Source organism: Bos javanicus, chromosome 25 (assembly GCF_032452875.1).
Source record: "Bos javanicus breed banteng chromosome 25, ARS-OSU_banteng_1.0, whole genome shotgun sequence".
In the NCBI taxonomy this organism is placed as follows: domain Eukaryota; kingdom Metazoa; phylum Chordata; class Mammalia; order Artiodactyla; family Bovidae; genus Bos; species Bos javanicus.
In genome coordinates, this window is record NC_083892.1 from 27,214,215 (window position 1) to 27,238,965 (window position 24,751).

At 48.4% G+C, this 24,751-nt stretch overlaps 2 protein-coding genes across 3 annotated transcripts; one reads left to right on the forward strand and one right to left on the reverse strand.

The window, feature by feature from the left end:
- Positions 1-212: 212 nt before the first annotated feature.
- Positions 213-10,272, forward strand: FUS (FUS RNA binding protein). 2 transcript variants are annotated; one of them, XM_061401754.1, is made up of 15 exons: positions 213-322; positions 1,866-1,890; positions 1,979-2,133; positions 2,844-2,988; positions 3,186-3,367; positions 3,570-3,774; positions 5,409-5,443; positions 6,959-6,991; positions 7,560-7,663; positions 8,163-8,292; positions 8,542-8,643; positions 8,778-8,901; positions 9,415-9,515; positions 9,628-9,775; positions 10,069-10,272. In XM_061401754.1, the coding sequence occupies exons 1-15, from the start codon at positions 310-312 to the stop codon at positions 10,106-10,108; spliced, it is 1,542 nt and encodes a 513-aa protein (XP_061257738.1). In that variant the 5' UTR covers positions 213-309; the 3' UTR covers positions 10,109-10,272. The 2 variants fall into 2 exon arrangements, with proteins under 2 accessions (XP_061257738.1, XP_061257739.1); XM_061401755.1 differs by having other exon boundaries at positions 2,847-2,988.
- Positions 10,273-17,683: 7,411 nt separating this feature from the next.
- Positions 17,684-19,032, reverse strand: LOC133238532 (apoptosis-associated speck-like protein containing a CARD). Its single transcript, XM_061401757.1, has 3 exons — positions 18,678-19,032; positions 18,395-18,451; positions 17,684-18,047 (listed from the first exon to the last, which is right to left on the reverse strand). The coding sequence occupies exons 1-3, from the start codon at positions 18,949-18,951 to the stop codon at positions 17,791-17,793; spliced, it is 588 nt and encodes a 195-aa protein (XP_061257741.1). The 5' UTR covers positions 18,952-19,032; the 3' UTR covers positions 17,684-17,790.
- Positions 19,033-24,751: the final 5,719 nt, after the last annotated feature.

Here is a 24,751-nt window from a genome sequence, read left to right on the forward strand (position 1 = left end):
TGCGCTAGTCTTGCAAAGCAAATATTTCTTTGTCAGAAAAAACAGGATTATCTATATGATCTGAACAGTTCTTAGTTAATACATTTCCTTTCTGCCTGCTAGGATCCTCTATATTCCCTGAAGAGTGCCAGGAGTCCGGCCATGTTTCCCCCTTTCCTTTCCGTAGTTGGTACGTTCCCCTGGGAGACGTAGGCGGGGAGGCGTACATAAACCTCGACGCAGGAGGCGGGGCTGCTCAGTCCTCGAGGCGTCGGTGCTCTGTAGTGTTGGAACCTTGTTGCTTGTCGGCCTGTGCGCGCGTGCGCGGACATGGCCTCAAACGGTATGTAAGGGCGCGAGGCGGTGGTGGCGCGCCGGCCCCGGATCTCATTCCCTCCCAGTCCGGCTTTTGTTTTTCGGTGGGACCCGAGCGGCTGTAGAGTGCAGGATCGTTTCCTCGCACCACTGGCTGGAAGCAGCGGAGAGGGGTGGAAGGGGGAGGCCGATGTCGCCATTTTGTTTTGCTCCTCTGGCGCCTCGCGTGGGGCGGGAGGTCGTCCCTTCGTTGCCCCCTTCCTTGAGGTGAGGGTTGGGAGGGACGCAGCTTAGTGATTGGGAATGGGAGGCACGGATGGAAATGCTCGGTCTCCGTACCCTCTTCTCCCCCTCGTCCCCAGCCCCGCGCTCGGGCCCGCTTTGTCGCAGTGCTGCATCCGGGCACTCGGAGGAGCGCGCACGCGCTCTGCTAGCCCCTCCTCCCCTTTCTGGCGGCGCGAACCGCCCCCCCTCCGGTCTCCTGTCGGCCCTGCTTTTTGTCGCGAGACCCTCGGCTGGAGGCTCCGCGGCGCGCGTCCGGTGTGGGCTGCGCCCCCGGGGTCCTTCGGGAAGGGGCGGGACCGCCTCGTTCCCGCCTCGCTTGCCACGCGGCCGGAGGCGGAGGCTCGGGGTCTGGGCCGCGCGCCCGCTTAACGGCTGGGGGTAGGGGGCTGGGGAGTGGTCCAACGGTCTTGAGGACTGGGCCCGGGGCCTATCGCGCCTAATTTCCTCTTACAGAGGTGGGAACTGAAAAGAACGGCCGCCTGAGGCCACACCCTCTCTCGGTGCTTTGGCTCTTTACTGCGGGGGAAGCGCCTCGTTTCCTGTATCGAGGAGATGAGCCGATCAGGCCCGTGCGTCTTCCATGTGGCGCTTTAAAAAGCACTTTCGCTTCTTTGGATTCGCCTAGTCTTCCCGCAGCCCCGAGTTAGGCAAGAGGGACAGGAAAACGCACTCATTTGGGAGCCACAGGGCTGGGGGCTTGAGTGCCAGCCAACGTGCTGATCAGAATGCTCTCTTCCCTTGGTTAGCTGGCTTTGCACCAAAAGCTCCCATTTCCAGGCTCCAAGATTGGGCAAAGGGTGAAGCGTGGCCTTTTGTAAGACATTCTTGTTGTTTCGATTGAGAAAGCGGAGGCTCCCTTCGGCACAATTCTGCCTCTGGCTTGAATTAAAAACCTGTCCTGCTGAAACAGCTGTGTGATTTCAGCCTAACTCTTGGCGGTGTCTTCCTCCTCGAGGGGGCGTGAGATAGAAATGTGTGTAGATCTTTGCAGTTCCTGACATCGATTGAAGTTGCGGACAGTTGCTGCTGTCCGTTAGCACTCTTGCTTTTTCAAGTACTTAAGGCTTCTCTTTTGGTTCTGTGGAAATGCGCTTTCTCTTTGCGTTTTCTATTGTAAGAAAACTTGACGGGTCTCACAGACTGCCCCTCTCCAGTAGAGTTTCATAAGGGAATTTATGCCTCCTTTGTTGATTTTCTTATCTGGGGACCCCGAAGCTTAAGTCTTTTAGCTCTAGTCTGTTCTGAGGAATGGCTGAAGGTAATATAATCCTGTTTTTCTTTTGCAGACTATACCCAACAAGCAACCCAAAGGTGAGTGTCGCTTCTGGGCTTCCGGAGTTTGTAGAGGGCGTGGGTGGCTAAGGTGTCTTTTCCTGAGAGCACTGTTTTTTTCCTCTAGCTATGGGGCCTACCCAACTCAGCCTGGGCAGGGCTACTCCCAGCAGAGCAATCAACCCTACGGGCAACAGAGTTACGGTGGCTACGGCCAGTCTACGGACACTTCGGGCTATGGCCAGAGCAGCTACGGTGGTTCTTATGGACAGACCCAGAACAGTGAGTCTTAGTGGGTCACTCCACCTCTTCTGCTCTTTGTGAATGTTGCTTTTCTTAAACCTAAGCAGTGCTGAAACAGTCCCCTTAACCAGTCTTTGACCCTTAAAGCTCTTTGATGTTTTGAGTCCTTTGAAACAAAAAGGCTTAATTGGTTTGTAATCCTGTTTCCTTTTATTTTCTGACTTTTTACTTTTCTGTTTATGCTGCTATTTTCCCAATTTCCTCTAAGCATGAAAGTGAAATGAAGGCAGGAGGAATATTCTAGAGGGAGAAATGCTTTAGGCTTTTAAAGAGGGAAAATGACTTGCTTGAAGATATTTGAAGTCAGATGGCATCACATGATACACCAGGAGGTGGAATTTGCCCTGAGGTCCCTGAAGTGTAAATAATAACGCGTTGTCTTTATTTGTTCTGCACGAGTCGGGCAGGTGAATGCTGTTAGTGAAGAGAGATCTCTTGGGCTGTGACTAGTGGTGGTCCTGGAGGCTGGCTTTGGGGGTGTGTGGGATGAGATTAGAATTCAGAACTTGAATAGAAGTTGAAAGCTTTAAGGTAGAAAGGTAATGTCTTTAGCTATGAGTTGCAAGATCGCCAGGCACCTTCTAAGAAGTTGACTTATCAAGCACGGAAAGCATAGTAGTGTTCTCAGTGCACTCCCTGCCTGTTCTTTCTTCATAGCTTTTGTGACTTTCCTTTTCCTTTCCTTTTAGCAGGCTACAGCACACAGTCAGCTCCCCAGGGATATGGCTCAACTGGTGGCTATGGCAGTAGCCAGAGTTCTCAGTCATCTTATGGGCAACAGTCCTCGTACCCTGGCTATGGCCAGCAGCCAGCTCCTAGCGGCACCTCAGGAAGGTAAGGAGTGTGTGTGGAGAGGACCGAAAAGATTAGGGGTGAATCCGTAAGGAATGATAATGTGATTAGCAGTGGGAGTAATTATCAGGGGTAATGGGGGAGAGGTGGTCTCTGTTGGGGACAGAGAATGGGATGTACCAGAAGTGAAGTCCTGGACACGCTGGCGTTGTGACTCTTGTCTTTTTCTTTTCCCCTAGTTACGGTAGCAGTTCTCAAAGCAGCGGCTATGGGCAGCCCCAGGGTGGAGGCTACGGCCAGCAGTCTGGCTATGGCGGGCAGCAGCAAAGCTATGGACAGCAGCAGAGCTATAACCCGCCTCAGGGCTACGGGCAGCAGAACCAGTACAACAGTAGCGGTGGCGGCGGAGGGGGTGGCGGAGGTGAGAGGTTTCCTTCTGCTCTGTCTCATCCCTGCTTTTCGCGAGAAATTGTATTCTGGGCTGTTACCCTGAAAGGGTTCTTAAAAACCCTAGCTTTATCTGTATTTCTATTGACGTTTATTCCCTGGCACCCTTGAACTGTTTTATGCCACCTCACAGTCTGTTTTGTCCTTTTTAAAGGCATACTTTTCTTTCCTGACAGGTAGCTATGGCCAAGATCAGCCCTCCATGAGCAGTGGTGGCGGCGGCAGTGGTTATGGCAACCAGGACCAGAGTGGTGGCTACGGGGGAGGCCAGCAGGACCGTGGGGGCCGTGGCCGGGGCGGTGGCGGTGGTTACAACCGCAGCAGTGGTGGCTACGAACCCAGAGGTCGTGGAGGTGGCCGTGGAGGCAGAGGCGGCATGGGGTAGGTGTCTTGTGAGCCAGGGAGTACCATCAGTGGAAAGTGAGGAGGGTTGCATGAGTCTCCCTTGAAGCCTAGTCCTGTAGTGCATGGTTAGTCTGATTCTGGGAATTTGTAAGGGCTTTGATTGGGGATCTTGACTGTTTCTTTTTCGTACATCCATCCCCATTTTATTTTTGTGAGAACTTGGGAGCCTGAACTTCTACCCACACTTCTGTACAGAGATTTGAGTACTGACAACTTTCATCTCTAAAGAAAAAGGAGAAATGTAGGGGTGTATGTGGATTGGAGTCGTTGATAATCCTAGGCAAGAACCATGGAAGTAAAGGCTTCTTTCTCTGCAAGGGAAACCGATGATCCCACTCCTGGTGATAGGGAAACTTGTTACTTGTATTCCCATGTGTCCTCTAAAGGAGTTGTCAATGGTTAACCTGACTTGAGCTTCCAGGAATTGGCTACTCTCTCTTCCTGTATTCTATAGTCACTTGAATCCACGAACTTGACTTGTACTAATCTGACGGACTGTAATGATTTTGTGTGTGACTTGGTTCATGGGGCTCTCTGAAGTGTGCAGACCTTTTGGACAAAGTACAGTACGCTCGACAGTGGTCTCCCACCCACTTGCTCCACTGTCCCCCTTCCTCCGGTTACTTGTCCAGCTGGACCTTCTTTCCTCCCCTTCCTGCTGAAGCTGAAGTAAAACCTTAGATTTGATGTTAGAGCATTTGTCAAGTCTGTTGGTAAATAACAACTGGAGGCACTCTTCTCTGTCTCTCTCGAGAAGGGGAGGAATGTCAATGTGTTACTCCTTTTGGGGAAAAAGTAAGTTTTTTAAAAAGAGTTTGTGTATGGTAAGTATTCAGAGGGGGGTGGGGGCAGTGCCAAAAACCTTACAGAAATATGGAAAACTCTGTTGTGTGCGTGTGTTTATAATGCAAAACTTTAAAAAAAGAAAAGCAACTGTTATGTGACTGTTAACTTGCTCTGCATTTTATGTGCCACAGGTATGAAAGGTGACATTGCAAAATACTCCGCTCTTCTCGCAGTGTAGAAGGGGTGACCCCGGGGGTGGGGAGAGATCAAAACCAGCTCAGTAGTTAGGGAAGGGCTTAGCTAAGTTTTGTCTCGCTTTAAGGGGAAATTGCCTTTGGTTTTGACTTTTTATGGAATGGGGTTGGGTCTGCTTGCTGCTTTCAAAGCAAAAAAAAAAAAATCACAAAAATGTGTTCAGGGCTACCCCAGCCTGGTGTGAAGTGTCTTCTGGGTAAACGGGGTAGGGTTTTTTAAACCAACTACTGGGTTGGCAACTGCTTGCGACAAGAGGAAAAACATCTGCTACGTCGGAAGAACGGCCAAGGAAAATGGGTCTTTTTTTTTTTTTTCCTAGAGGAAATAGATATATAAACTTTTAAGCAAAATCCTTAATAATTGTGTCTGAGAAATTGCACACGTGTGTGTGACATGCTCACAGGTCAGACAAGGGGTGGTCAGGAAGGGGAATGTATTTTAGTAGCAACTTGCATTATCATTTTCCCGAAACACCTACCTATGTTTGGGGAATGTTGAACAAAACCAAAAACCGCCCTTTTGTAGCCGTTGGAAGCTTCATGTCCTTTCTTCTAACTTGTCTTCTCCAGCGGAAGTGACCGTGGTGGCTTCAATAAATTTGGTGGTAAGTGAACAGAGTTTCCAAAATTCCCAACTCCCAGCAATGCTTTGTCTGATTGTTCATTTGCAGTTGTCTTAGCGTGTTTTAAGTGTCAAAAGTTTTGGAGTGTCCATAACCACCTCCAGAAAGGGGTGGGGTGGAATGCCACCTGCTGCCAGATGTGTGCTAACCTGGAGGCAGGCAGGGAGTAAGACTCAGCAGTCGTCTGGTACCAAATTGGTTTGACCCAGGTTAATAAGAGGTGTTTAGGAGGCCTCTTGACAGGAGTGTCGCCACACCGGCACTTACTGACAACCGTTATGAGAAACTGGAGAGTGTGCTGGAGCATGTGGTACCAACTTGGCTTTAGGATCGATCCTTTGATCAGTGTGTCTGAGGCTTGTGTGTATGTGAGTGTATGTGTAACAATCTCCAAACGTTTTAATCTGGACGAGGGATGAAGTATTGCCCTGCCCTGAGGATGGTGAAGTTGGTACATATTTATGTATTAAATACTGAATGGTGTCAATGCAATCCTACATACATGTATTTAAACTCAACTCAGATGGGCTAAATAGCAACTAGCTCTGGGCAGGAAGGTGTGAACTGCTTCCAAGAAAGGTTGGGAGCATGTGTGGCTCGTGGGAAATAATCAGGTCTTAATAACAGCACAAACTGAATTCATGGAAAAATGGCAAATTGGAGAAGTCTCCTAGTAAGCTGGAACTTTTCTGGTCTGGTTAACTAACAAAAGGTTTCTTGATTTGTCACAACATGTAAAGCCAAAGGCTTGGGTTCATGATTTAGGTGTCATTGAGTGTGGGTACAACATTTATATATGGTGAATTCAGATAAACTTTGGGCAAAGATGGTCTCTGGAAAAAAAAAATAGAGGCTGCATTATGGAAATAAGATTTCTGGTCTGTTCCCTGGGACATGCTTAAAACCTACAATAGCTATTTTGTATGATTTTTACTTTCATGTGGTTTTTGGGGAAACAACATGGTTTTAAGACTGGTTTCGAAAGATGACATTAAAAATTGTTCCACAAGGGATAAGTGTCTTTGGTGCTAAAGTTTGGAGAAACTGTATGGATGCATATCACATTGCTGGTGGTGAGCCCATTTCTCTCTGGGCGAGAGAAGAGGGCCAAGCTATGAGTTGGTTTGTTAACTTCAATGGGTCTCCCTCCTAGCCCTCCCAGTCTGTGCTGAGGACATTTCCCAGCCTGAGCTGGGGGAGGCAGCATTTTCTGAAGTGTGGAGTTGTCCCTGTGGGGACTCAAGTTACATGCAGACCTTAAGAAAAGGGGCCTGTGTCTTTGCCAGACCTGCCTAGGGTTTTCTCTGGGCAGGCAACCCAGAACAGGGTTTGGAGTGAGGCTGGCTGTGAGCACTTACCTGATATTTTGCAAAAGTTTGGATTTGGTGTTAATTTTTTTCCTTGTCTTTCTCAGCCTCTTAACTAACGGCTCCTCTTTCCTTGTTTTTTTGTTTTTTTGTTGTTGTTTTTGTTTTTTTTTTTTCTATGTCACTTAAGGCCCTCGGGACCAAGGATCACGTCATGACTCTGGTAAGTCCACAGGTGGCGGGAAAGAAAGGCTAAAGTGGTAGCAGGACTTTTCTTGGATGTTCAAACTTAAGGGAATCTGAAGAAGAGTGGGGCTCGAGAAGGAAACTGTGGGGAGAGAGTTTAGGAGTAGCTGTGTTTACCAGCGTATTTAACAGAAAAGACCCAGGGAAGCACTTAGTGTCCTTTTTGTTTTGATCATTTTGTATGCTGCATTTTAGTGTAAAATTAGTGTCTTCGGGGTCTTCAACTGAAAGTTGATGACATTGGTGTGGTCTTGGGCAATTAACTCCTGAGCCCTGGTTTCTTTTATGAATAGCAGCATGTTTTAAGGGGTAGTTGTAAAACTAAATTTTAATTAGTGAAGCGGCTAGCATTCAGGCACTCAGATAATGAAGTAGAGTTGGAGATTTGTCAGACCTACACCACCAGTACTTTATATTAATTGGTTTAGAAATTTTCTTTCTTTGAAAGCTAAGAAGTATCAAAGTTCAGGTTATTAAGTGTCATTGACTTGTTGTATCTTTGGTTGTTTCCGATCTCCACTTTTCCTGCTGTCTTGGGCAAGCAGAACAGGATAATTCAGACAACAACACCATCTTCGTGCAAGGGCTGGGCGAGAATGTTACAATTGAGTCTGTAGCTGATTACTTCAAGCAGATTGGTATCATTAAGGTACTTATGGGAACTTCTCTGGCAGTCCAGTGGCTAAGACTCTCCCTCTCACTGCAAGGGCACAGATTTGATCTCTCATTGGGGAACTAAGATCCCCCAGCCCCAAAAGAAAGTGGCTGTGTCCCCCCCAGCCCCGAAAGAAAGACCAAAGAAAGGTACTTCTGGAACAGAGTGGGTGCATTCTATCAGTGCTGCAGGCTTTGGGATTTCATACCTTAGTGAAACTAGAAGTCTTAATGGTTGCCTGCTTCATTTGTTGAGGAAAAAGCATTAACTGTTGCCATTCCAAAGGGAATCACATTTTAACATAAAAAGGCACAATTGATTAAAAAGGTGATTACAACTTTTGAGTTTGTAGTCTGTAATCTCTATCATTTAATATTGAAGGGAGAAGCAGTTAACAGTCGATGGCTTTCTTTCAAGTTATGTGGGAAATAGGAAGGTATGGTTTTGATAGTGCTGTATTAAGACTGATGTGATCTCGTGTTGCTTTCTTCAGACAAATAAGAAAACAGGACAGCCCATGATTAATCTGTACACAGACAGGGAAACAGGCAAGCTGAAGGGAGAGGCCACCGTATCATTTGATGACCCACCTTCCGCCAAAGCAGCTATTGACTGGTTTGATGGTATGTCTGAGGAGGCTGGGGGAGAGGGCAGCTAGCTTGGGGAAACAGGCTGCATTTTGAGGGTTTCTTTGAGTCTTCCAAGACTTAATAGCACTACACAGTTGGTGTAGTCTTACATTGACTTATGTCTCATGAGATTGTTAACATTTGTAAGAAGGCAGAGTCTTCTCTTGATTGTATCAGGTATACTTTTGGACCCACAGGTCATAGGTCTTAATAAGAAGTCTCTTTTATACCTCCCTTCTTTAGGTAAAGAATTCTCTGGGAATCCTATCAAGGTCTCATTTGCTACTCGGCGAGCAGACTTCAATCGGGGTGGTGGTAATGGTCGTGGAGGCCGAGGGCGAGGAGGTGAGGAGCTCTTTCTGCTGCTGTAAAGAAGTGATGGGGAGAGAAGAGGGAAGGAGGATGGTAAGGGCTTGTGTGGCAAAGACAGGTTAACCACACTTGGAAGGGGAGCAGACCTGTTCTTGGCTCTGTTCTAGGACCTATGGGCCGTGGAGGCTATGGAGGTGGTGGCAGCGGCGGCGGTGGCCGAGGAGGATTCCCCAGTGGCGGTGGCGGTGGAGGAGGACAGCAGCGAGCAGGGGACTGGAAGTGTCCTAATCCGTGAGTGAAACGGCTTAATTTTTCCTCAGCCCTCTTGTACGTGTGCCCTTTGATGTTATGTGCCAAGTTGCTTCAGTCCTGTCTGACTCTGCAACCCCATGGACTGCAGGTTGCCAGGCTCCTCTGTCCATGGGGATTCTCTAGGCAAGAATGCTGGAGTGGATTGCCATTCCCTTCCCCAGGGGGTTTTCCCAACCCAGGGATCAAACCGAAGCCTCTTATGTCTCCTGTATTGGCAGGCAGGTTCTTCAGCACTACGCCACCTTGATGTTACGACAGTTTGTAGTTTCTGACTAATGTCAAAGCTATGCTGACGGGGACAGGTTTGGCCGGGAGTCATCTAGACTGGGCTCAGTAACCTGCAGTCTTGGTCTCCGCTCCTGAGAAACAGGCCTCTTTGCTTTTCCGAGGCTTCATTCTCCTCACGTATCCCTAGGGTCACTGGAATCTTCATAATTCTAGGTCTTGGCCATTTCCACCCCCCACCCACACACATTGTCTTATTTTCCTCAGTACCTGTGAGAACATGAACTTCTCTTGGAGGAATGAATGTAACCAGTGTAAGGCCCCTAAACCAGATGGCCCAGGAGGGGGACCAGGAGGCTCTCACATGGGTAAGGAAGAGGCAGAGCTGGTGTTGGGATCTGCAGGGAGGCTAGACAAGGGGAGGGAGGAGGGGTCTGGGGGATGTGATAGAGGGTTGAATCATGTTTCTTTTTTTCCTAGGGGGTAACTACGGAGATGATCGTCGTGGTGGCAGAGGAGGCTATGATCGGGGTGGCTACCGAGGCCGAGGAGGGGACCGTGGGGGCTTCCGAGGGGGCCGGGGTGGTGGGGACAGAGGTGGTTTCGGCCCTGGCAAGATGGACTCCAGGTAAGTAAGACTAAATTGAAAGGGAACTAGAGCAGTTGACCAGAGGTCATGGGATTGCAGGGTTTGGGGAGCGTGGTTTCATTTTGAGGGCGGGGTTGGAAAGCTGAGACTAACGCTTGGGTAGGAAACAAGGGAAGGAAACTTACCTGGGGGAGCTAGTCTGGATGCCCACGTGCACTCTGTGCCCAGGGAGATGAGCTGTCTCTCGGGGTGGGTAGCAGGGCAGGTTGGGTTTTGGGGGAGGGTGGGTAGAGAGGTTGGAACCCAGACCTCATGGATGCTCTTTCTTGCAGGGGTGAGCACAGACAGGATCGCAGGGAGAGGCCGTACTAGCCTGGCTCCTGAGGCCTTGGATCAGCTTTCTTCCTGTACCCAGTGTTACTACCCGCATTATTTTGTAACCTTCCACCTCCTGATCACCCACGGGTTTTTTGTGTCGGACTATGTAACTGTAACCATACCTCTGGTTCCCATTAAAAACCATCATTTTAGTTAAATTTTCTTCCTTTTCCCCCTCTTCACTCTCCTGGAGCGTGAATGTCCAGGTCAAGAACGTGGGGAGTTTTTCCTCTATTCATATCAACCAACCTGCCTTGTGGGAACTGGAATAAATTTGTTCCCGCTCAGCAGGAACTAGAATGATGTGTTTGATACTTGGTTCAGGGGAGCAAAGGTCAAGTGTATCCTTGAAAGTAGAGATTAAACTTCTCTGTTCACAGTAAAAATCGGATGAATGAAAGGGGTAAATGAACATCGTGTGTTGCCCCCCATTTTTGTCCAGCCATGTGGAGATTTCTCTTCTACTGTGTTGATTGATGTGCTGATTTTTGTGGGCTTATTTATAGCAATTTTGCTCCTTTCAAGGAGTTCTGGCACTTTTCTAAGGGTGGGGCTCAAACAAATTAAACTTTGAGGGTGATACTCAAGTTTGATTGACCCTGATTAGATCACGTAGTTAACCAGTTGGGTTTTTTTTCCAGGAAGGGGAGAAACTAACTGAGCACCTGCCTAGTGGCAGATACGCTGTTCACAAGTTATCATAGGTGGAAAACGAAGTGCCTGGATTCTGTAGCTCTCACAGTCAGGAAATGGTTTGACGCCAGGATGCAGTCCTTGTCATCTTCCAACTTGATTTTCATTTCTTGGCATTTCTTTCCGAAACAAATCCCTACCCCAAACATTTATTTGCTTAGGCTTGGCTTAAGAGGATGCTGAATTTTAGGGAAAAAGACTTGGGAATGAGATAAGATGGTAAAAGGGGAAGGTTAGCTGAGAAAGTAAGATAAGGCAGTTGTTTGCTATTTCAGTGAGTGGGCTCCCTCTGCACACTAGTTTTCCTGAAGGTGGGACTCCGGGTATTGCCTGTTGAGACAGTGGTGTAATTAGGTCATGTTCCCATCTGCCGGTACTCAAAAGTCTTTGGTGTTTTGAGAAAGGGAAGGGGTTGGGCCGATGAGTTGCCACCTCAGTAGTGCTCCTTAACCTGATACACCTTTCCTGACCCCAGAAAACTACCCCCTCCTTCCAACTCAAAACTTGAATTTAGGAAACTTGCCCATTCTTGCCAAGCAGTTGAATTTTAGCTACACAGAACTTAAAATCATAACCAACAGCAAACTATGCTTTGTTAGAAGCACAGCTCAAGAGAGTGCCTGGGACCCCTTGTGGAAAGTGCTTTTCTGAAATTGTACCCTTTAAGAGTTGATCCATCCTCAAACCTCTGGTGATCTGAGACAGAGGCTGTGGCTTTGTGCAAAGGAATAGCTACCCTCCCTACTGAGTGGAGGTGTTCTGTCAAGAATGGTGGAGAATGGCTGAGGTTCTCCAGGCAGTGCTTTTATGTGGCTTGTGAAACTTGGTACTTATAAGAATCCCTGAGATTTAGAGCCAAGAAAATGGCAGTGGTTCTCCTCCTGCCCTCTTCTGCTTTTGATCTATCTTAAAACGATGTTTGGTTTGATGGCACGAGCACATCTGAGAGGTTTATGGGTGCTTCACCTGGTAGGATTCTGGTGTTAGGGTTTGATTGTGGTTCCTTTATCCCTGCTGTTAGAGGTGAGTCGGGTCTCACCCAAGCTCTGGGAGTAAGTGGGATTATTAGCATTTAGTTGTCCTTTAAAAGGCTTCAGTGATTGGCCTCACCTTCAGTAAAATAGGGTCCTGAGGCTTCTCTGGTGGTCCAGTGGTTAAGGACTGTATTCCCAGTGCAAGGGGCTTGAGTTTGATCCTGGTCAGAACTAAGATCCACACGTGACAACGAAGGTCCTGTGTGCTACAACCAAGACCTGATGTGGTCAAGTAAAAGACCCAAGTGTCTCGTGGGTAGATTAGTTCGGGGGACTTTCAGGAGGATGGGTAGAGATGGGTGAAGAGAGAAATAGCAACTGAGGGAATGTTTTGGTGGTTGATTCCAGTGCCAGTTCATCCTTTGGTGGAAAAAATAGACCCTGAGGGGTTTGAACTTTGGATCCTGTATTTCCTTGTAAGCAGCACCTGGCTGGTGGTAGTCGGTCATGTTATTCTGATGAGGGTTGTAGGCTAGTCTTAAGTTCTAAAGAATATATGTTAACTGAGTTACTGAAAATGTCCTGCCGTCTGGAAGCACTAGGCATCTGGCGTTTCTGAATTGGGACAGGCTAACTTAGGAAGAAGCCAGGGGGAGAATGTTACGGGTGGGTGGGGAGAAGTGTGCTGCAGGTCTGATGGCCACTGCCTGATTGCTTAATCTTTTTCACCTTTGCCCCCCATCATGTACTGGATTTCAGTAGCTCAGACAATATAGTGCAGAGGTTAGGTCATTGAGTCAATCATCCACCAGGGTTTAATAAAATTTTTTTTAACTGAACTTATCTGGCCGTACTATGAGATCGTGCGGGATCTTAGTCTGACCTGTATTGAACGTGTGCCTCCTGCAATGGAAGCATGGACTGCCAGGGAATTCCCTACCAGGGGTTTTCTACCAGGTCTTACTCCGAGTACTAGTCTCGGGGGCTCAGCTCGGGTCCATCGCAGCCATTGCTCTCCAGCCTTTCCAGAACTCAGACTATACCTTTCCTGCCTTTGGGCCCTCAAAACTGACTCTTCCATCTTTAACTTTTTGTGTTGTTAATAATTTTAGACAACAGGTTTCCACAAAAATCTGTTCACCTCCCCATGCAGTGGTCTTCGTGTTCTGGGTGTATAAGAACTGAGGAAGTAGTGTCAGGTGGAACTTGCCATCAGGTTTGACTTCTGGGCTTGTAGAAGTTGACTGGTTCACAAACCTTATGGTGTTGGCTGTTAAAGCTTTAGGAGACCATTGAATCTAAAATTGCTATTTTTTTAATATTGATATAGCTAATTACGTGTGATAATTTTGGGTGCACAACAGAGCAACCCAGTCATACATACGCATGTATCCATTCTCCCGTAAACTCCCCTCTCCGGGCTGGGACGTGAACAGAGTTCCCTTTACTGTACATAGGTTGGTCCTTAATTGGTTAAAAAATTCTTAACAGTTTTGAGGCAGGAACAGAAGTGTCATGAGATTGGGTCTGGGAATAGTGCTCTGGATGGATTGTGCTCTCAGCTTGTTGGATTGTGGTTTTAACCTTAAATCTGGGTAATGGTGCTAGTGAGGAGGGCTCTTTTAACAGGAAGGACGATTGAGAGCCAGCAACATGGAGATTGGAGACAAAAAAGGAGCTAGGACTATGGGGTCTGATTGGAGATTGCTTGTGTAGTGGGGGACCAAGCTCAGGCGATTCTGGATAGAGAATGCCAAGGAGGGAGAAGAAACCAGGGAAGAAGAAACAAGAGAACAAGGAGCCAGGCTTTTCAGGCAGCGTCCTGCAGGCGTGCCACAGGGTGGCAGCGTTGCACCCGCGCTGCTTCCCAGTAGCTGTTCCCGGCAGGATCCTTGGGGCTCTGCAGTGCAGACCACTCAGGGTTAAGAACTTGTCTTAGATTTAGCCTGATGGCCACTTTTTAAAAAATTCTGTTGAAGGATTATTAAAGTATTGTAATGGTTTTTGCCATACATCAGCCATGGGTACTTTGTTTTGTTTCCCAGAATTAGAAGGGGAGTGGCCCCATCCTGTGTGCTCTTTGCCTGAATGAAAGTAAAAAGTGTTGGCCCTGTCAGACTCGTTGGCCCCATGGGGTGTAACCCACCAGGCTCCTCTGTCCATGGAATTCTCCAGGCAAGAATACTGGAATGGGTAGCTGTTCTGGGCTCCAGGGGATCTTCCCAACCCAGGAATTGAACCAGGGTCTCCTGCAATGCAGGTAGATTCTTTATCAGCTGAACTACCAGGGAAGCCCACTGGAGTAGGTAGCCATTCTCTTCTGTAGGGGATCTTTCCGACCCAGGTATCAAACCCAGGTCTCCTGCATTGCAGGCAGATTCTTTGCTGTCTGAGGCACCAGCAAGCCAAATCCCTGAAAAAAGTGGCAGTGTAGTTGCTTAGTAGTTTCTGACTGCAACCCCATGGACTGTAGCCTGGTAGGCTCCTCTGTCCGTTGGGATTCTCTAGGCAAGAATTGTGGAGTGGGTTGCTGTTCCCTTCTCCAGGGAGTCTTCTGACTGAGGGATCAAACCCAGGTCTCCAGTGTTGCAGACAGATTCTTTACCATTGGAGCCACGAGGAGGGCTGGCTTCTGCAAACCTTGGCCGTCTGACCAAGGTGGCAAAGCAAGTCCTCTCTGGCAATGTGTCTTAAGTTGGATATACACGTGAACCCACTTGGCAGTGGGTTCTGATTTAGCTTGGAGGTCCCTGTGGGGTACAAGTTCTCTAGCAATGCTGATGGTGCTGTTTGAGCAGCACACTCTTAGAGCCAGACTCTGAAGTTCTGTAGGGACTCGTCTGCTCACCACCCCCCACCCCCTGCCCCCTCTGTGAAGGGGAACTTGATTTTGTATAAAACTTTCTCTGTAGACAGTTTGAGCCAGGAGCTAAGAAAAAGGTCACTCAGGGAAGGCTGGGCCCTGCATATGGGTTTTTCTAGTTAGCACAGGCCCAGCTAACACAGACGATTTGTTCCATTTGCTCTTATTTCAGTCTTGTGATGCTTAGAGGTTTGGGCAGAAAATGTCCATTGTTTCCGGTGCTTTTTGGAGCCATTGAACTAGAAACAAAAGTATCCTGGAGATCACTGTTGACAGTAATGGGCCAGTTGCTGCTAGGTGATGAGTTACGTCCTGTTATCCTTACTTTATAGCTGGAGATGCTGAGGTACAAACTGACCTTACGTTTCATAACTGGTGAGTGAGGTGGACCAGAGATTTGAATATTATTTGGCTGTAGAAGTTGTGTCCTTAACTAGTATGCTGTGGCTGGTAGAACTGAGCCTCACCCTACTCTCCCTCCCTCCCCACCCCAATAAAAAGGAAAAAGAAAGCCCCCAAGAAGTCTTTGAACTTAGGGGAGCTGTTTCTTAGACCCTTGTCTTGCCTCAGGCCTGTACTGGATTTCGTAGCTGCTCTGTTTGAGCATCTGCTGTGCAGGGAAGTGTTAGTTATGGCTCCATCTCCATAACATTAAGTTTCTATTTAGTCTTTAAAAAAAAAAATTACCTATTAGACACTAGACATACACAGTAACTGCTATTTATTATTTTTCAAATTCAAAGCATGACACAGGTTGAAAAGGTGTCTTTTGGGGGGAGTTTAATGGGGGAGCCCAGTGTAAAAATATGACAGTGTGGTTCGCTCTACCACAGGGCAGTAGGTGGGAGTGCTGCTGGAGCCCAGAGGAAGGCCACCTGTGGGCATGCGAGGACCGGGGCGGGGTTTCAAGGTGTCCAGGTTTAAGGGCCCAGGGTGTGCTAGGTAGGGCATGGGGTGTGAGGAAGCAGTGTTGGGATCCGGGGCTATGTGATGAGAAAGGCAGGAGAGGTTGGATGGGGTTACTCAGGGTCCGGCCGGAAGGCGGGCTCAGGTGTCCTAGTGTTAGGAGGGAGTCCGTTTCCATCATCAGTTTTGATCACTCAGGCCCTTGATGGTGTTTGACCAGAAGCAGGGAGGTCAGAGGCCTGCTGTGGGTAAGACATGAAGGAATAAACCAGATGGGGGCAGTGAAGGTATTTGGATGTGAGCTGAAAGAATGACTCCATCTGGGCCTTATGGAACATGCTAGGGTTTCTTGTTTTCTGGTTAGGCTGCGGCTGTTGTCATATGTCAGGGTACAAGCATAGTAAAAGGAAGACAACTTCTGGTTTGGAAAGTGGTAAGGTTGTTGTAGAACATAAGTGAACAGATGTCTCAGGTTGAATAAGCCTTGGTTTATAGATTTAAGACTTGGCAGAAAAGGGCTGAGATGCAATGGGGAGCACCTGCATTCATTTTATTGGGTGGCTAGCGACAAGATGAGTCCACGGGGTCCTGAGTGTTGGGACTGAGGGGGACACTGGGGGAAGCTCAGCTTTCCTCTTGGAGTCCTAAATACCATTAGAAGCAGTCTCACGTGACTGCGTAGCCTTGACAGTGGCCATTAGCTTAGCTTCTTGGTAGCTTCCTCCTACAGCAAACCACTTGTTTTCTCCCATTGCTCTAGTGATTCAGTAATCAGAGTAGGGAAACGTTTCACAGACTGTGTGTGGTGGGGGTGGGGTGGGCGTGGAGAATAAACACTGCATTTGCTCGTTCTTGTGTCTAGGGAAGGTATTCCAAGTGAAGCCTTCATATGGCTTTGTTCATTCTGCGCTGGTGTGTCATTGTGAATGGCACACCCTGGACTGTCATACCTGCATCCCCAAGTCTGATGATCTGACTCCTGTGTATGGAGTATCTGACCTCCTTGGTGTCTGCCTGTTGCTTTGCATCCACTCCTCCAAGCCAGAAAGAATTGGGGTGCAAAGTGTACCCAGGATGTGATCTTAGGATGCTGGTTCCGTAACAGCCTCTGGAAAGACTCCTTAAGGTGCTGTTTTCTAGAAATAAATACTATTTTCTTTTGTTGACACAATTCCATCAAGAGAAGAAACAGCTGCTGGAAGTCATTTCCTGAAGTTTTGCTTTTGTGTTTGGCATGTTTTCTGGGCAAAGTGTAACCTATAATCCCTTTTTGCAGGGAGTGGGAGGGAGCAGCCAAGCCCACTGGTGTCAGTGGCTGAAGGAACCCTAGGAATACTTGCTTTGTGTTCTCCTGTTGGTGGCTCAGACGGTGAAGTGTCTGCTTACAATGCAGGAGACCCAGGTTCAATTCCTGGGTCGGGAAGGTCTCCTGGAGAAGGGAATAGCAACCCACTCCAGTATTCTTATTTTTTAGGCTTCCCTGGTGGCTCAGATTAAAGTGTCTGCCTCCAATGCGAGAGACCCGGGTTCGATCCCTGGGTCGGGAAGATCCCCTGGAGAAGGAAATGACAACCCACTCCAGTATTCTTGCCTGGAGAATCCCATGGACGGAGGAGCCTGGTGGGCTACAGTCCACAGGGTCACAAAGAGTCAGACATGACTGAGCGACTTCACTTTCACTTTTCACTTTCATCATTTCTCCTGAAAATGGCTCTAATTTTGCAGTTTTTTCCCTATGAAAAATGAAAGAGAAACTTTGTAGACTAGTCTGTTTCTAAATGCATCTGTCAGATCTTGTTCAGTCCCTAGTCGTGTCTGACTCTTGGTGACCCCATGGACTGCAGCATGCCAGGCTTTCTTGTCAAATCCGGCCCCCCACAATTCCAGGCCCTTTGATCGTATCTCTATTTTAATTTTTAGACCTTGGCCACAAGGTTAACTCATGGTTCACAGGTCTCAAGGGCAGACCCTTTAGGGTGGCATCGAAGGAGCCACCAAATGGTGAATGAGGGACTATTCCATGTGACTTGAGGCAGGAAGGGTGAAGTGTTTGGGGAGCCTGCTGCCCTGCACGTGGATATGTAGCTCAGGCCCACATGTGCTTCCAGGCTGCAAGTAGGAAAACACACCAAGTACAAGTGGGATTTTCATGTATTGTGTATGAGAAAATCAGAGATTCCAAATAAGTTGGCTGGAACAGCCAGGGGTGGTATGTGGGAGCCATTGCTGGAGAAGGAGCCTCAGCTCTGCTCCAGGTCGTCCACCAGGTAGGGCTGGGTGTCCCTCAGCGCCTGGAGGAGCAGATCCTTGCAGGTCATATTCCAGGCTGGAGAAAAGCTGAAGAGCTTCCTCATCTTGTCCGAACTAGTGCGCTCCGCCCGTACTGCCTGGTACTGCTCCTCTGTCAGGACCTTCCCATACAGGGCATCCAGCACCCCATCCACGACTGTGACCCGTGCGATGAGAGCCGCCCGATGCTGGTCCACAAAGTGCAGTCCTGGGGCGAGAGGGAGGAGAGGGGCGGAGCTGGCACCCAGGGTGGGCACTGGAGCCTGTCTGTCCCTCTTGAACACTTTTCCTTCAAGTTGCCCTGAATGCAAACCCAAGGGGCAGGGCTCAACAGGACCTACAGAGAGTGGGATGCCAGGCTTCCATTTTAACCTTACCTCTTTTTCAGCCAGACTTGGCCCCAGGAGTGTGAGTAGGTGAGTGGGAAGAGTTGGCCTAACTTTGCACGCCCTGAATGCTCTTGGCCTTGACAACAGATTTAGGCTGTGCAGGGGTGTGGTGGGGCAGGGCTGGTGAGGTGCCCAGGTAGGTGAGATCAGAGATTGAAGGCCTTACCTGGCTTGGCTGTCTTCTGGAGAGGGTCCCTGACCTCGGCTAGCACGTTTCTAGGGCCTGTAAGAAAATGCTCAATGGTGTCTCCAATTCTTTCTGAAGTCTCGGTCCGGAAGCCAAGGTCAGTACCCAGTGCAGGAAGCCTCCCCAGCAGGAGAAGTTTTTATGAAGGGGTAGGAGGAACAGGAAGCGAAAGTGCCCTGAGAGGCAAACAGGGCTGGGAGGAGGGTGCAGATGAAGGGAGACTGGCCTGGACCCCGGAGGAGTGTGGCGGGGGCGTGCTCACCCTTGCTCATGGTCTCTTGCAGCTGCTCCGCCACCTCCTGCATGCCCATGTCGCGAAGCACAAGCGCCGTGAGCTCGGCACCGTACGTCTCCAGATAGTAGCTGACGAGCTTGTCGGTGAGGTCCACGGCATCCAGGGGCAGCAGGGTCCCCCGGGGGATGCGTCCATAGCCTTCCCGCAGCGGCACTGAAAGCAGCTTCATCTTGAACTTTTTGAACTCGTCCGCTGTCAGGTTCTCCAGCGCATCCAGGATGGCATCGCGTGTGCACCCCATGTCTCCGGGGTCCTTCCGCTCCACTTCCGCTCACTCCGGGTGTCTGCCCTTTGGAAAGCCTTCTCTGGGGCGGGACCAGAAACTCCCCGCCTTCTCTCAATTCCTGTCTCTGCCCCAGAACGTTGCCCTCGGGTGTAAGACTTCCTACTATCCCGCACCTTCCCATCCTCTCCTGGCCATCGGGGGGCGCCCAGATCTCATCCTTTGGCTGATCTCTGAGGGGGGCGCCTAGGAGACCAGTGGAAAAGGGCTCATGGGTGGTGCCTGCTTCTCTAGGCTTGGACTTGCTAGCCAAATCAGGAACCTGGTTTACTGGAGCATCAGGGCTTTGAATCATGGAATTTTAGAGCCCTGAAATCTCCATGTTTCCCTAAATCTTAGCATCCCCTCTCACATGTCATAGAATCAGAACCCTAACAGCCAGAACCAGGTAGCTTCCCAAATTCCACAAACTGGGGAGAAACGAGGTGTCAAAAAGAGGGTATAGGTAACTATGTGTGTTTTCTCTCTTTGAGCCTCAGTTTCCTGATCTACAAAATGGGGATGATAACACGCCTTTGTCCACTTTGTAAATATTCCAACATAACATGGATTACCTGATGGTGCCTGAAAAAAGTGTGCTAGTTGCTCATTTGTGTCTGACAATTTGTGACCCCATGGACTGTAGTCCACCCGGTAGCCATTCCCTTCTCCAGGGGATCTTCCTGACCCAGGGAATGAATTCAGGTCTCCCGCATTGCAGTGATATTCTTTACCATCTGAGCCAGCAGGGAAACCTGATGGTGCCTGAAACCTTGCCAAATACTTCCTGGGAGAGCCAGGATTTGGTCCCCCAGGAACTGAATTTCTTGGAAATTGATGACAAGAGACACTTGTAATGGTTGACAAAATTATTTGCTGAGGGGAAAGTCATGGGTAGAGAGCCATTCTGGGGTCAAGGGGCTTGACCCAGAAGAGTACATGCAAGGTGGTGTGGGTTGGTGTTGGAGGCCAAGCCGAGGCTGGAACCCTTCACTTGCCTTTCACGTGGCTGGGAGGGCCCTGCTGCTCTGCCCCTGTGGACCACACCAGCCTTATCTTGCACCACATCCTGCCCCCATTCTGTCTCTGAGTTCCAGCTACATTGTCCTTTCAGTTCCGCAAATGTGCCAGGGTCCTTTGCTTCTCCAAGCCTCGGCATATGCTATTCCCTTCACTTGGAACTCTCTTCCCTCATACTTTGTCTAACAAACTCTCAAGATTTTAGGTCTTAAGGTAAATGTTACTTTCTCTGGAGACCAAGTTCAGACTCTCTCCAATTCAAAACACCTGCTACTTATTTGTAGCTCTCATAACAATTGTGACTATAAATTGCAACCAGCTCTGTGTATTTGTTTAGCATCAGTCTTCCCTGATAGGCTGTAAATATGCTTGTCCAGTTCATTGTTATAATCTGAAGCATCCAGAACAGTGCTGGGCCTATAGGAGCTCAATAAATCTTTTGTGGGATCAATAATGAGTGAATAGGCCTCATGGCTCAAGGGAGATGCGATACCAGTAACTAAAGGTGGACCTTCCACACAGTGAAAGTGAAAGTCGCTCAGTCGTGTCCAACTCTTTGTGACCCCCATGGACTATACAGTCCATGGAATTCTCCAGGCCAGAATACTGGAGTGAGGAGCCATTCCCTTCTCCAGGGGATCTTCCCAACCCAGGGATTGAACCCAGGTCTTCTGCATTGCAGGCGGATTCTTTACTAGCTGAGCCACAAGGGAAGCCCTACCTTCCACATAAGCTCTTCAGAAAGAGGCAGTTTTGGGAATTCCCTGCCAGTCTAGTGGTTAGGACTCAATGCTTTCACTGCTGTGGGCTTGAAGCCATACAGTCTTCAGTTTCAATTCTGGCTCTTTCCTAGGTGGGTATAGGGATCCTACATTTCCCCCTGTCAGCTGGGTTGTAACGATTGCCATTCCTTCTAGTGCTGTGATCTTGACATCATTAGACATTTATTCGCTTAGTGGGTACCCATCTCCCCACCAAAACGTGAGCTCTAGGAGGGCAGGGACCTTGCCTGGTTCACTGATGAATCTCCAGCATCAAGAGAGTGCCTGGGAGGACTTCCTGGTGGTCCCGTGGTGAGTCCACTTGCCAGTTCAGGGGACACGGTCCCCCTGGTCTGGGAAGATTCCACACGCTGCAGGGCAGCTAGCCCATGCGCTCTAGAGCCCATGCTCTGCAACAACAGAAGCCACCGCAAGGAGAAGCCTACGCACAGCAAGTAGAGACTAGCCCCTGCTTGCCCCAGCTAGAGAAAGCTCGCAAGCAGCAACAAACACCCAGCACAGCCAAATACAAGTTAAAAATAAAATAGAGTTTGACTTAAAAAAAGAGTGCCTGAGAGAGCAGATGCTCAGTGAAGATTTGCTGAATGAAGAAATGACTGAGGCTGTGTTTATGTGCAACACGTATTCAAGAGCTTCCGGCAGAGTAGCAGGGCCTGCTCCCCACCCATGTGCATGCTGCCCTCCATGGGCTGGGCTGGGGAGTACTGTGTACCAATATCCTCACCACGGGTGGCACTTATGGTCCAGCAGCCAATGTTCCCTGAGCCTCTCCATTGATTTTTGTGCACTGTGGCCAGAAGGCTACATCTTCCTAGTCCACATATTGATCCTGTCCCTCCTCTGCTTGTAAACCTCCTGTGATCTCAGTGCCCCCAGAATCAAGTCCAAGCTCTCTGGCAGGGCCTTTACGGCTCTTGCTAACTGCCTCAGCAGCACCGTTGGCCTCTGGACTTCTGCAAGTGCGGAAGTTGCTCTCTGCTTGGCCTCTTTCCCCTCCTGGTCTGCTTGATGTGTTCCTGCTCTCCTCCAAGATGCATCAGGAGTCACTTTGTCTAAGAAATAATAAAAATATGAGCCCTGTATATAGTCTGTGATCCTTCACATGCAGTATTTCTCAGCCTCCCAACAGTCCCTTTGGGATAGGGAACAGTGGCCCTCTTGTAAGTGAGAAGAGGCTCAGAGAGGTTGAAGGACTTGCCCAAGGTCATATAACTGAGGGACCATGCAGGTTGGCTGGCTGGCTTCTGGGCCTGGCCTCTGTCTGCTCTTCCCAGTTGGCTTTTCTGTTCTCTCTGTGCAAAATGAATTATCCCTTGGCCACACTGGCTGGATACCCCTCTGATCCCTTTCTCACTGTCATACAGTTGTCTGGTCACTCTGCTTTCCTCACCAGACTGAGGGCTCCTTGAAGACCCTTTCAGGTCCACAGCACCCAGCACAAGACTGAACAGATTCTGCCTCAGTGAGACTTCATGAAATGACAAATGAATCCGAGAGTCTAGAATCATAGAAACCTGTTCCTCATCCAGGGGGTCGAGTCAGACATGACTGAGCACACATGCATGCACACGCACACACACACACGTGTAACTGAATCACTTTGTTGGACACCTGAAACATTGTAAATAAACTATACTTCAATAAAAAATTTAAAAATTAAGAAAAAATTTTAAAGATCTACTATGTACTCAGCCTCATGGTAGGTGCTGTAGGAGACTAAGAACAGTAACAGTAGCTTCCATTTTTCAAATTTACTATATTCCAGGCATGTGCTAAGCACTTAACATGCATAATCTCACTCAATTCTCCCAACAGCCCCATGAGGTATGTGTGTCTGTCCCCCTTTACAGAGGAGGAAACTGAAGTTTTCAGAAAGCCCTCTGAAAGCCTGCCCTGGTGAAACACGAGGAAATATAGATGGAGCCACCTGACTCCTGGGCTCAAATTCCAAACTACATCCTAAAAGTACCACTTTTGTTTTCAAAAATTGACAAATTCCAATGGAACCTAATGTACACCAACAGAGGAACGGATAAAGAAGATGTGGTACATATATACAATGGACTATTACTCAGCAATAAAAAGGAACAAAATCGCGCCATTTGCAGAGATGTGGATGGACCAAGAGATTGTCACACAGAATGGAGTAAGTCAGAAGGGGAAAAACAAATATCGCATTTAATGCATATATATGGAATCTAGAAAAATGGTATAGATAAACTTATTTGCAAAGCGGAGACAGAGACCCAAGCATAGAGAACAAAAGTATGGATACTAAGGTGGGAGGGATGGTGGGGTGGATTGGGAGATCGGGACTGACATATATACACCACTATGTATAAAATAGATAACTAATGAGGACCTACTGTATAGCAGAGAGAGCTCTACTCAGTGTTCTACAGTGACCTAAAGGCAAGAAAATCCAAAAATCCAAGAGGATATTTGTATACATATGGCTGATTCACTTTGCTGCACAGCAGAAGCTAACACAATATTGTAAAGCAACTATACTCCAATAAAAAAGGAAAAAAAATTGTATGTTTATGACAAAAAAAAATGATAGGTTTCTTAGAGAGATAATGCATCTGGGAACATAAGCCTCCTCCAGACTGTCCGGACATGCCCTTAGGAGGGCAGATGTTGCAATACTAGAAAGGATAATGTTAATATTCTCCTCTTGGCAGAATGCTCGAGAAACTTAGAGAGCACATTCAGAAGACTGTGGAATAGTGGGAAAAGCAAGTGATGAGGGGTATCAGATCCACTCAGATTGGGTTCCCAAACCCTTTGCCTCTTCGCTGCATGACTCAGTGTGGTCACAGCCCTTCTCTGGAGTCTGCACTCACCAGGCCACAGGTATTGGTGCTCTGAGAACAGTGGCTTCTCCAGGGAACCCCCAGGAGGTAGACCCAGAGCCAGCTCATTCTTGGAGATTGGAGAGTGGCTTTCCCTTGTGGAGGTGGGGGATAGGAGCCCTGGGCAACTCTCTGGGAAGCCATGGGAATCCCTGCTCCCTTGACCCTCCTTTTCTGGGGGAAGTACTCAGAGTTCTGAGTTTTGACTCCTGGCAGGAAAGAACCACCAGGTCTCACCTCAGGCCAAGCTTCTTGCCCCCTGCACTAAACCAGACCAGCTGGGGTTGGTAAGATGTTTCCTGGGTGTGACGTGACCCCTTGCCCCCAACAGAAGTAATTCTTTGATTGCTGGAGCCAGATTGCCCCCCTGGGGCCAGAAGGACCATAGATTGCCAAGACATGGGGCAAGGCATTTAATCTTTTTGTGCCTCATGGCTTCAGTTAAGATAGGAGCAATGATGGGATTGTTATGAGGTTATAAATGGATTAAGAATTGTGTAGTGCTTGGAACAGGGCTAGTACAGACTGTGCTTTTGTCATTGTTACAGTTTCTTAGCCTAAGTTTCCCAATCGGTGAAGTGGGGATGGTGTTATTGATCCTACTGGAGTGTAAGGAAGATGCATTGGAAAAATTAATAGTAGTAATTGTAATAATATCAATGTCAACATTTATTGAACATTTTGTATGGGCCTGACATTGTTCAAAAAGTTTTCTATGAATTGGCCTGTTGAATCTTCATAACAATCCAATAGTCTTGATAATAATCCTGATGTGATCCCTATTTTACAGATGAGAAAATCAGGTTGAATGACTTGCCCAAGGTCACACAATGAGGAAGGAGCAGAGTCAAGATTTGAATGTTGTAGTGGCAGTTGTCAGGGGGCTTCCCAGGTGGCTCAATGGTAAAGAATCTGCCTGCCAGTCCAGGAGATGCAAAAGATGCAGGTTCAATCCCTGAGTCAAGCAGATCCCCTGGAGGAGGAAAGTGAAAGTGAAAGTGCCAGACTCTTTGCGACCCCATGGAGAGTAGCCTGCACCAAACTCCTCCATTCATGGGATTTTCAAGGCAAAAGTACTGGAGTGGGTTGCCATTTCCTTCTCCAGGGAATCTTCCCAACCAG

Coding starts and splice junctions, on each gene's coding strand:
- FUS (XM_061401754.1), top strand. Junction 3,368..3,569: donor CGGCGGAGGGGGTGGCGGAG/GTGAGAGGTTTC, acceptor CTTTCCTGACAG/GTAGCTATGGCCAAGATCAG. Junction 8,644..8,777: donor TGGAGGCCGAGGGCGAGGAG/GTGAGGAGCTCT, acceptor GCTCTGTTCTAG/GACCTATGGGCCGTGGAGGC.
- LOC133238532 (XM_061401757.1), bottom strand. CDS start 18,951: ATGGGGTGCACACGCGATGCCATCCTGGATGCGCTGGAGAACCTGACA. Junction 18,452..18,677: donor GCAAGAGACCATGAGCAAGG/GTGAGCACGCCC, acceptor ATTTTCTTACAG/GCCCTAGAAACGTGCTAGCC. Junction 18,048..18,394: donor CCAGAAGACAGCCAAGCCAG/GTAAGGCCTTCA, acceptor CTCTCGCCCCAG/GACTGCACTTTGTGGACCAG.